The 12,046-nt window shown below is 38.9% G+C and overlaps 1 protein-coding gene across 3 annotated transcripts in view; it reads left to right on the forward strand.

Annotated features, from left to right (window-relative positions):
* The window catches only part of CAPN7 (calpain 7), a 53,835-nt gene that overhangs the window by 14,952 nt on the left and 26,837 nt on the right, over window positions 1-12,046 (forward strand). For all 3 annotated transcript variants that reach the window (XM_074988298.1, XM_074988301.1, XM_074988300.1), the window contains 4 exons: window positions 2,230-2,316; window positions 4,700-4,826; window positions 9,818-9,903; window positions 10,979-11,072. In XM_074988298.1, the coding sequence (XP_074844399.1) occupies window positions 2,230-2,316; window positions 4,700-4,826; window positions 9,818-9,903; window positions 10,979-11,072 (394 nt within the window). The remainder of the gene's footprint in view (window positions 1-2,229; window positions 2,317-4,699; window positions 4,827-9,817; window positions 9,904-10,978; window positions 11,073-12,046) is intronic.

Consider the following 12,046-nt stretch of genomic DNA (forward strand, 5'->3'; position numbering starts at 1 on the left):
TCCTCCATTTCCAAGGTGTGCATAACTCTGAAATGTTTTAACTCTGAACAGAGCGTTATGGTTGTTCTTGCAAAGTTTACAACTGAACACCAGATTAATACAGCTTTGAAACTTTACAATGCAGAAGAAAAGTTGCCTTTTTTTAATTTTTTGCTAGTAGTTGACATTTTATACATTACTGTTCTGGCCACCCATGATCTATGGGCCTGATCCTGTAAGCTACAGAGACCCTCGTTATCCTTTTGAAGGGCTGGACCTTTACTTGGGGCCCACTCCTCCTTGTGTTTGACTTTGGTGGGAGTAGGAGCAGATACAAACTGTGCATACTTGAGTGTTCAACAATTAATAGATAATATCCTGGGTTCAAATTATAAGTATAAAAAACTCCAAGTGTATCTGTCTAAAGTAACCCACATTTTGGACTTCAGAGGTATGACTACAATTCTGTGCTGTTAACTCTCCTGGGTAGATGCTGTATCTACAAACTGATAGGGTTTCTAGTTTGTGTTTTAATATAGCCCAGTTGGAATGGACCTGCATTAACATGAACCAGGATCTTTTTACTTAGCACCCACAACATCCAGCTGCTAGAGTTACCATGCAGCTCATTGGTGAATACTGCTGTTCACAGCCCCGTAGACCAAACTGTGGAGCAATGCAGTGCAGACAAATCCTTTCAAAGATGCTGTCTAAACAAAGGCATTTTAGCTTCATTGTCAAACAGATACAAGTTGAGTCTCGCTAGTCTGGCTACATCCGCAATCAGACATCATTTTAGTTAGCTGGACTTCCACTTACTGTGGGTGTGGCCAAGTTTCCTGCAGTCCCTTAGCCTATGGCTACGCTATCGTTGCTATTTTGGCATACAGATGTATTCCAAAATAGCAACTCCGCAGCGAAACAATGCACTCAGAACAGCAGCACTACTTTGAGCACAGTACTCCAGCACCCCTTTGTCACATGAGGGGTAGAGGTAACTTCAAAATAGCTGCTTATTTCAAAATAATTGCATAAATTATTTCAGGTTACAGCTATAGCATAGCACAAGCCTTAAAATTTGTTTACAGCCACCAGTCCTGCCTCTGTGTTCTGTGCGGTTATTTAGCTGTAATTTACCCATAAATATCTTCCAAGAGCCCAGTAAGCAGTGGGAGCGTTGGAATATGCTAGACAATATTGATCTGTGGTTTGTCAAATTCTCTGGTTCAGCACCAGTCAGGTCCTGAGGGTGCTGTGCTAGAGAGATTTAACCCATACATAAGATTTTAGTCAAAGTTAGTAGTGCCCAGCATTGTGCAGGGTTGAATCCTATAAACTTAAAGCATGATCCAAAGCCTCCTGAAGACACTGGCTTCAACGGGCTTTGGATTGGACCCTAACAACATAAATATGTTTGTGTTGGAAAAGTTGTGAAGTTGTATGAACATGTTTCATTTTAAAAGCAAGTTTGGTTTTTAGTTGTAACTGATATTTGTGAAATGTAAACCTTTTAGAAGCTTCAAATAGAACTTCAAATTGTTTAATTGCTTTGTATCTTTTGTTTTGAAAATATTGTAGTTTGACTACCTATTGTTCAGAAGGTGTCTATGAAACTTGTTTACGGTCACATCTGATTTGCACAAATTTCTTGATTGTTCCTGATTTGATTGGTAGACATCCCCCTACCCACATCTATAGTTCTGTCTGCACTTGACTATCTCTTTACAAATATGCTAATAAATACATCCATTGTTGTCATTTGTACCTTTTAATATTCAACTGATTGATCAAAGTGGATGAATATGAAAAAAAATCTCTTTAAAATGCCATTGTTTGTTTGGGGTGGGGCTTTCCAGTGGAATAATTTTGTGAAAACAGGAATTTAAAGATATTGTTGAAAGTATCTTTAAACAAACATGTATTTTAAGGTCTTAGGTCTCAGTGCTACAGATTGATATGCAGGCAACTGACTGTTGTGCAGCTAACGAGGATCATTGGCCTGCTTTTGTGCATGTCTTGGCAAGATTGGTGCCCAGCCCAGTTAAGCACTCCAACTTTGGAGATGTCGACCTTGTAGTTATTCTCAGTTTGAGGCAGAATGTCACCTATCCTCCAGTCCACCATTTCTTGGCTTCCGTTTTTCATTGCCTTCGTTACCAAATTTGGTGGTGTGCTCTGGAACGTGTTAAGTTTTGAATGTTGTTTCCCACTTTGACATTTACAGCCTTGTTCTCATTTTGTCATGTACAGAAAGACATCAAAGATCAATGGTATTGAGTATGTCCCATTCATGAGAGTTGACCTGAGGGAGCGGTTTGCCTTTCCAGTGCCGTTTTCGTAAGTGAACGTCAATTGGTCAAGTTATTTTTGCTCGTTGCTGTTCAACTTTTTCCTGTCTTCGTTACATTTTCTTTCTCAAAACTGCAGATTGTTGAAGTAGTAATTAAAGGCTGTAGCTCAGCTTTTAACCTTCGCCATCCCGTTGTGTGCCAGTTGCACAAGGTTAGTCTGACCATAGAACAGTGGTAACAGTGGAAATTGAGGAGTTACATGCAAAGCTGGCTTAAAACTCAGCCATGATTTTCAAAAGTGACTATGGATTTGGGGTGTCTCAAATTCTGCATGCCACACTAGACACACCATAATGGAGCCTGACTTCCAGAAAGTGCCGCATTCCCAGCTTATGAAAATGAGGTCTCATTGAAGTGTGGCAGGTTGGAAACCTAAACTATCTATTAATTGAAAAGTCTGGCGCTCCTTTGTACTCTCTGAGCCTGGTTTTGCTTTGTGCGTGTTGATCCTACTGTGCTGTGTTCTTTCACCTTGTCTTATGTAATTGTAATTCCAGCTTGACAGAAATCTTTGGACTTGAGAGGGTTGTGTGGCTTTTTATGTAAGCCTGACATCTTCTCCATATAATTTCAGAGGGTAGCTTTAGTTTCTCTCTAGAGTGGAAATGTGGTTTAATAGACAGAGCCGGGGTGAGCAAACATTTTATATCAGGCCCCAGTTTTCATCCCTGCCATTAGTTGGGCCCCCCAACCCATCTAATGTAATCCAAACTGATGGGAATTTATGTTCATATGAAAAAAACAAAACAAAAAACAAAAAAACCCTTTCAGCACCCTTAAGAAAATAAGTCTGTAGAATGTAAAAACTGTATTAATCACTGTGTAAATGTGAATACATATACATAAAAACAATTACATATTTTAACATTTTTTCATGAGAGAAGTCCTGAGACCCAACAGCCAATCATGCTGTACCCCCCTAACACACACACACACACACACACACACACACACACCCTTTGCTCACCCCAGGGATAGAGCACTCAACGTGGACTTAGGAGGCCTGGCTTCTATTCTTGGTTCTGCATGTAGCATGTTTAGATGACAATGGGCAAGTCACTTCACCTCTTTATGCCTCTGTTTCCCCACATGTAAAATGAGGGTAGTGATCTTGACCTATTTATAAAGCCCTTTGGGATACACCAATGAAATGTGTTATATAAAACATAGGTATTAATATTATTATGAGAACAGCAACTTGTAATGCAGCAGCTTCCTTGGGAAAGGAAATTGCACTGGGGCAAACATTGCTTTTAGCTCAGTTATGTGATAGGCTATGGAGAACTTATAAATGTAAGTTCAATGACAGAATGGGGAGATAGGGAACTGAGAGCTATGATCAAGTATCTTGCAATCTGCCAGGCCCAGTGTGGAATAGCTCAGCAATGAGTCAACTTCTCCGTGTGCTGGTTCAACACCAGTAAACAAAACAATTAATATTTCTTGTTTAAGATGACTTTTGGAATTCTACTCTCTTGTTTGGTTTTATATGGGAGAAGGCCAAAAATTTAGAATTCTATATTCCAAATAATTACTAGCTTTTTGAGACTGTTAACTTAAACTACTTTGTGACTGTATTTCCACATGTCATAAATCATAGATGTTTAGGACTGGAAGGGACCGCAATAGGTCATACAGTCAAGTCAGGACTAGTAATAACTAGACCATTCCTGACTGTTGTATGTTTGAAACTTTCCTTAAGGACCTTCCAGAATCTTCCTAGACAATTTGTGAAAGCTTTTGAATTGATTTGATAGAATTTATTGTTAACAAATCCATTTTGATTCTTACCACCTTATTATATTGTAGATATTAGCAAATTGTTTCATGATTTGCTCTTTCTGGGTGTTGAAGTTAGGCCTGTTGGTCTATAATTCTGTTGGTTGGCCTTATTCTCCCTTTTTTATATATTGACTCCAATGTTCCCTCTAATTTTTCCATCCATCTATGGAATAATTTTTTTTACATACACCAAGGCATGTTTGGATGTGCACCACCAGTAGAAATGTGCTTATGGATGCTGCCAGCTCTGAGTACTCTGCTAATTATCTGGGCAGCATTTGAACACTTATGGATGGCTGCCCAACTGCAGAGTTACAAGAAAGAGTGCTTGGCATTATACTTGCCCTTTTCCCGTCTTCTGGAATCTCTTCCTCCTTTCATGAGTTTTCAAAGACAATGGCTAGTGGAACAAAATGGTAGTTAGCATTTCAATATTTTCTGTTAGTGTCTTTCCCCACTTACTGAGCAATGGACATGGCTGAGTAATGTCTGACTTCTGCAAGCATAATGGGATATACTATAGCAAATTTGATTCTGATCTGTCTTTAGTTAATTTGAACTATTTTTAAAATTATTTTTAAATCCAGAGATAAATGCGGCAAGTTACCGTTGTCACCCAAACAAAAGGCAATATTTGCCAAGTGGGTGCGGCCAGATGACCTAACAAATAACCCTACAATGATTTATACCGTGTCAAGTTTCAGCATAAAGCAGGTGAGTAGTTTCTAAAAATAAACTTTACAACAGCTATTCTGATAACTATAGAGTGAGTTTGGGGTCTTGTGAAGTTGGGGTGCTCGTTAAAACGTAGAAAGTGGAGAACTTTGCTTTGCTGCGTTCTAAAACCTACGTTTGATTTCACTGGGAACCATTTGACTTTGTTAGAGCAGTCAGTTGTAGTGAATGTATGTGATTAATGCAATGCAAAGCAAATTAACTAGATTTTAAAAAAAACCTTATGAATTGCATTGTTAAACAAAAATACAATAAAACAATAATAGAGTACAGGTTAGACCTCCCTCAGGACCTGACCAGTTCCAGTTGAGGAAGTTTGCTGGACCAGAGAATGTCAACTCCGGCCTCCCTTCTGACAGTCTGGCTGGACTCAGCCCTGCCAGCGCTTTTGATCCCTGATCTTTCTGCTATCAGGCTCCCAACCGTCAGGGTTCTTTTGGTCCAGGAACATCCATGATCCTGCCAGCCCACAGATACTTTGAGACCAGAGTTCTGATTTAGAGAGTTTTAACCTATACCAATTTAAAATTAAGTATTTTTGAATGTATTTTCTACAGTTTCTAATGTTTGTTTCAATTATAATACAATACAGAATGCACAGGGCTCATTGTGTGTTATGATTACACATATGAACCATAAAATAAAAGAAATATTTTAATGCACTTCAAAGAAGTCCACTCAGTCCTACTTTTTGGTTAGCCAATTGCTCAAACAAATGAGTTTGCTTACATTTATGGGAGATGGCACTCATCATCAATAACCGTGGGCTCAGCGTCCGTTGGTGTGTGGTGCCTCTTTCACTATTTCCTTCCATCTTTCCTATCCAGTGCAGAGTGGCTTAGTTTCTGTAGACTAGCTCCGCACAAATCTACCACATAATCTGTCCATTCTCTGTGGGGTCTGCCTCTCCTATTCGAACCATCCATTATGCCGAATACTAGGGTTTTGATTTTTCGTTCAACGTTCTTCTGCAGATATGCCCAAATAGTTGTAGCTTCTGTTTTATAACCTTCTGCAGCAGGTTCTCTTTTGGCTGTATCTTCCTATATAATTCCTCATTGGTGACCTTCTGCATCCATCCTATTCTCAGAATCTTTCTATAACGACTCCTTTTGAAAGCCAATATTCTTCTTTTCGAATCTTTCGTTATCACCCATGTCTCACATCCATACAACATGCTGATGAATACACACGTTTTCAAGACGCCCAGCTTCATTCTTAAGCTAATTGCTTTGCTTTTCCAGATCTTATCTGTCACCTTCAAACTTGCTCTTGCTTTTGCTATTCTAGTTGCTATTTCCTTCTTACGGTCTAGATCATATGTTATGTTGCTCCACAAATATGTGAACTTCTGTACATTTTCTAGTTCAATACCATTGACACTAATCTTCCTTCCTATTTCCTTATCTCCAGATACCACTGTTTTTGTTTTGTCGATGTTCATAATCAGTCCGTACTGCTTCACTTCTTTAACACCTGCACCATTTTCACTAGCTTCTCCTCATCTTCCTCAATGATATCTATATCATCCACGAACCTCAAGTTGTTAATTCTTTTCTTGTGCACAGATATCCCTTCTACCTCTTCCTTGATCTTGTCCATCGCTCTTTCCAGATGTGTGATGAAGATACTTGGCAATATTGTATCTCCTTGTCTCGTACCTTTACTTGTTTTAAACCAACTTCCCAACTCCCCGCATGTTCTCACTGCTGAATCCGCATTATCATTGATATCTTTCAACAACCGTGTCAGTCTGCCATCCACTCTGTATGACTCCAATACCGCCCAAGTCACTTTCTGAGCTCTGCTGTCAAATGCCTTTTGAAAATAGATGAAGCAAGTGCATATGGTTTTTGTTCTTTCGTCAAGCTTTGTCCACTATCAGTCTTAGTGCCAATATCTGCTGTATGGTACTTCTGTCTTTTCTGAACCCTGTTTGCTCGTCTGCTATCAGTTCTTCTGTCTGCGATCTTAATCTCTGTCAGTATCATCAGCAGCACCTTATCTCGATGACTTGTTAAGGCAATCGTTCTGTAGTTCTTGCACTCCAATGTTCTTCCTTTCTTGGGTATTGTCAGTAACGCAGATCTTGTCCATTCCTTAGGCACCTTCCCTTCTTTCCATGCTATACTACATAGTTGGTGTATTTCCTTAATCATGCTTTCTCCACCGTATTTGATCATCTCTCCCGTGATCTTATCATTTCCAGGGCTCTTGTTATTCTTTAGTTGTTTCACTGCTTTTTCTACTTCCTCCTTCGAAATATCGGTCTCGCTGTCAATGGTCGGGGGAGATATCTCTTTCAATTCTTCAATCAGTCTCTCTGAGACACTCGGGGACAACTGTGCTTTGTATAAATCGGTGCAATATCTTGTCCATCGCTGCACAATCTTCTCCCTGTTCATGAGCACTTCTGTGTTTTATTATTATGGCGAATGTAAGACCAGCGAGGTGTATAAGACAATTAGGAATATTAGTAGGAAATGGCAACTGAAGCAGATGGCGATCAAAGATGAGAATGAAGAATAGATGGCACTGGCCACTTCTTATTTACAATGGTGCCTGAAAGTGAGAACAGATGTTCACATGGCACTATTGCTGTAGGCATTGTAAGGTATTTATGTACCAGGTATGCTAACCATTCTTATGCCTCTTGATGATGCTTCAACTTGTAGACTTAAAGTTTTGCATTGTTTTGGTTTTGCAGTGTATTATATTAAAAATCTGCGGTTGTAAGTTCCACTTTCACAATAAAGAGATGGCATTACAATATTTGAATGAGTCGACTTGAAAAATACTGTTTTCTTTTTACAATGCAAGTATCTGTAATCAAAAATAATGAGCACTGTACACTTTGGTTCTGTGGTTGTAGTTAAAATCAGCATTTGAAATGTGGAAAATACATTCAAAATATTGACATTTAAATTGGTATTTAGCATTGCAAAAGAAACTGCAATTAATCATGACTATTTTTTAATCTCATGATCAAGTGTGATTTTTAATTGTTTGGCAGCCTTACTTTATTTAGTTATGAATGTAAGAATAGGCAGAGGGAAATTATAGGTGGGAATGGCAAATGTGACCATTGTACACCATAGGCATACCTGATAGAACTGGAGGGGACCTTGAGAGGTCATTGAGTCCAGTCCCTACCCCCTTGGCAGGACCAAGCACACCCTTCCAACAGTTTATTTTTTTCTAAATCTATTTGCCCCAGGCCCTTAAATGGCCTCCTGAAAGATTATACTCACAACCCTGGGCTTACAAGGCCAATACTCAAATCACTGAGCTATTCCTTCCCCACCTCAGAAGAGTTATGAGGACTGTAAATCTGAAGGAGAATGACAGTTCACACTGTTTTATACTTTATTATTATAACGCAGTGTTTCCCAGATTGAAAACATTCGTGTTTCCCTTTTGGGACTTTGGCCTTATCAGCATACCCCCTCTCTCAGTGCCGTCCCAGTGCTTGTCACGTGAGTTTTAGTAATTTTTCTGCCGCATACCACACTTTGGGAAACACTGGTAGCAGAATTCTACATTTTTTTTCCAGTATTTTATTTTATGTACAAAAATGTGTACTGTATAACCTGTCATTGTAAAAAGGTACACTATTTAGGCAAAAACAGAATTGTCATAGGTGAGTGAGAGAATGCTTTGAGCACATCCCCATTATTTCTTGTGGGGGAAAAAGAGAGCTACCTATAACAGATATGTAAGATAGCTGCCTTCTTCAGACCTCTAAGAATCAAGAGCCCTTGATCTATGCACTGCTGGAAGCATAAGGCAAAACAGGACCTGTGGCAGAGCACTCTAGCTTCTGTGAAGAGGATCTGACATGTTAAGAGTGAGAATGAAAATAAGTGTTGGGGATCATACATGAGGGGTGACACATACAGTGGGTTTTTGAAGCAACAGTAAGGTGAGGTTTGGAGTGCGTCCTGTCTAGCCTAACCTAATCTGTTCTACCTTACCACCAGCTACAAGATGGCAAAGCCCACAATTCATCTAGCTTTAATCTCTTTCCAGCTCCACTTACTTCCATGGATTTATGAATAGTAGGAGCAAAGTCGGCCCTTTCGTTAGCTAACAGTAGCATATTACACACTTGTCAATTAAAGCGTAACTCATATTAAACCATATTTTTGTTTTTTTTAACCCTAGCTAGGGAAGGTTAGTGACAACTTAAGTTTTTTTCTTTTCTACCAAAGAAATTGACTTTGCATTGAGGTTGGTATAATTTTGTAGTTGGCAACATTTGCTCTACCAGTCCAAGTAGCTGTATTCTTGCTCTATTTGCAATCTGGAGACAAACAAAATTAATTAGTCCTGACAAATGAAAAACCAAATTCTGTGCAAGTAAATTTAAATTTAGGCTCCTGAAATAGAAATCAAAATCAGACCACTGAGAGTGGTGGAGGTTTGTGGCAAAACCGTGTATTATCTGTCCCAGTATTATATCACACAGTCCTCTGAAATTAGAGATTTTTCCCATACTTCCTATTGCGGACATTTAGTAAGCATCTGTCTCTGGTCCTCAGCCAGTTAATTTCTTTCTTTTGTTATTTACACAACTTCAGTTATGTGAATAACATAACAGAAGTGGGTATATTCAGAGCCACTTACTGATGAAGCTACACCGCTCCATATTGACAAGTGACACTCTTCTGTCGACTTCTTGTAATGATTCTTGGAGAGGTGGAGTACACAGATAGCTAGGAAAGCACATACCCATTGATTTAACATGTCTTCACAAGACCTGCTAAAGTGACAATTGCATTGATTACAGGCCAGTGCAGACACCCTGTTTTTCTGGTTTCAGCTGTGAGGAAACTTAGGTTCTCCAACCTTTTGGGAATGTCTTCACCTCTCTTGGTTCAGAAGTTCTTTAACTTGTTGAAAGCGTTTCTGATTGAACTTCCCTGTTAAACATTAACTATTCAACACTCACTAGTGTCTTTTGCTCCTAGACAATAGTATCGGATTGTTCTTTTGTGGCATCACTAGCTATCAGCGCAGCATATGAGAGACGATTCAACAAAAAGTTGATTACAAGGTGAATAGCCATTCCTGTTGAAAATCCTGTCAGTTATGTGCCCTGTTTAAAGCCGGTGTCTATTTAACATTGGCTAAAGCAGATAGATGGCTGTATTATGCATGTGACAATTTAATTTTGGTTTATGTTAAGCTCGTTCATAAACAGACATATATCTCAATTATGTTGTGTAGGAAGTCAAAATTTGTGTCTTGGTTCAAAATTTTCAAGGTTACCGGCCTTAAGTTAGGCTCCAAAATTCATATTTGGGCGCATGAATAAAAATGTCCCCATTTCAAAGGTGCTGAGCACCTGCCACTTCTGTTAATGCCACTGGAATTTGTGGGGCTCAGCACTTCTGAAAATGAAACCACCTTTTAATAGATGGTGAATATGGTTTTTGGACCCTAACTTTAAACATTCCTCTTTGGGAAAATTAGGCTGTTCTGGGGCGGGAGGTTATTTCATTATACTTTTACCTTCCTTAATTATGCTTCATTCATCTTTTACTAAGCCAACTGCTGCAAAATAGGTGCTTCATTTAACCTCTTGCTTCAGCATTAATGCTATATAGAATTGAGATAACATTGTCAACGGAAGTCCTGATCTTGTGATGATGAGCTTAGCTATCTGTTGCTGTAGGATCCAGGTCTAAGTTTTCTAACTTTGTTTTAATCAAAATTAGATTTTTGCACGTTTTTGTCCAAGCCAATGCCATTCATTTTCTCATATTACCTTATCCCTTGAGCAATGTTCTCTTAAAACCTTAACTCTTCTGTAACAGTCTTTGATTTGCAGTGCATAGAAATAGTGTGTATTTTACCATTCAAGCAATAATATATAATTGTATACATTTCTTTTGATTGTGAATAACTGACTTTGTGGGTTACTGAGGAATGAATGATGCATGCAAATGTTGTTTGAAATATAAACTAAAACATGAAAATCGAGTTAGGTCTCTCATGCTCTGATTTACATAGAAATTTTAGTAATTTGAATCCAAAAACAGATTAATTTGATGTAATGTTTGTAAACCTCTTGCAGTATGTATACATGCACCATGTTCACAGCTGGTTTTTTTTCCTTTTTCTAATAGCATTATTTACCCTCAGAATAAAAAAGGAGAGCCAGAGTATAATCCATGTGGAAAGTACATGGTAAAACTTCATATCAATGGTGTCCCTAGAAAGGTAATTAGCTTCAACTATGATTTTTTGAATCATACTTAAAAGCTTATTCTGTTTCATTAAGAAGCTGTGTTCTATTTCTCAGTAAGAAGTCTTTTCATTTATTGGAAAGCATATGCAGTTATTCCATCTTCCTATAGTTCATTCTGGTCACATAATGTGTAATGTGGCATAGATTCCTGATCCTGTAAACATGCCATGGTGCTCTGAGGCTCAATGCAGAGCAGTAAGGAATTTTGCCACCAGCTGCCCTGTAAGACTGGTTTCCTCTGTTCTGTACAGCTTTGGTTCAGAGCCCTGATGCCAGCAGCATGCTCTGTAGCCAAGAGCCTTCCCTTACTTTCAGCAGCCTGGTTACACCTTGGAGGGTAACATCAGCACCCTCAGAGTTCCAGGTTCTTCCCAAAAACATCTTTCTCTGCAGTGCTCAGCCCCTCTTACCTTAGCACCACAAAACATTATCAAATATGCTGCTCCTTTAAAGAGACAGTACACAGCAGCTGATACAATGGGGGCTGACAAACTCTTGCCTTCAGTCAAAGCATTGAGTTGGTTTATGATAAAAGTAAAACAAGTTTATTAACAAAAGAAAATAAGTTTGTGATAAATAAGTTTGTGATGCCAAATATAAGCAGTAAGAACAGAAATAGTTTCAAACAAACAATTAAAAATATGCCTCTAAGACTAAAACTCAGTCAGAGTCTTTGTTTCAAAGACATTTTGGCTCCCCGCCACCATTCTTCCAGCATGCCTGGTCCATTCTTTAGCCAGGACCCTGCACATGGAGCTCTCAGCACTTGGTTTCTTTGTCTCCTTAGATGAAGGATAATTTAGAGGTTCAGTTAACTCTTGAGATGTATTCTTGAGTGTATCCCAGGGACAGTTGCTTTTCCCTTGTTGAGTGTACAGACCAGGTTTACAGAGGTAGCCGCTGTGTTGATGTCACCCTCTGCTTGTGATTTTTACAGTGCAAATGA

Source organism: Carettochelys insculpta, chromosome 2 (assembly GCF_033958435.1).
Source record: "Carettochelys insculpta isolate YL-2023 chromosome 2, ASM3395843v1, whole genome shotgun sequence".
In the NCBI taxonomy this organism is placed as follows: Eukaryota; Metazoa; Chordata; order Testudines; family Carettochelyidae; genus Carettochelys; species Carettochelys insculpta.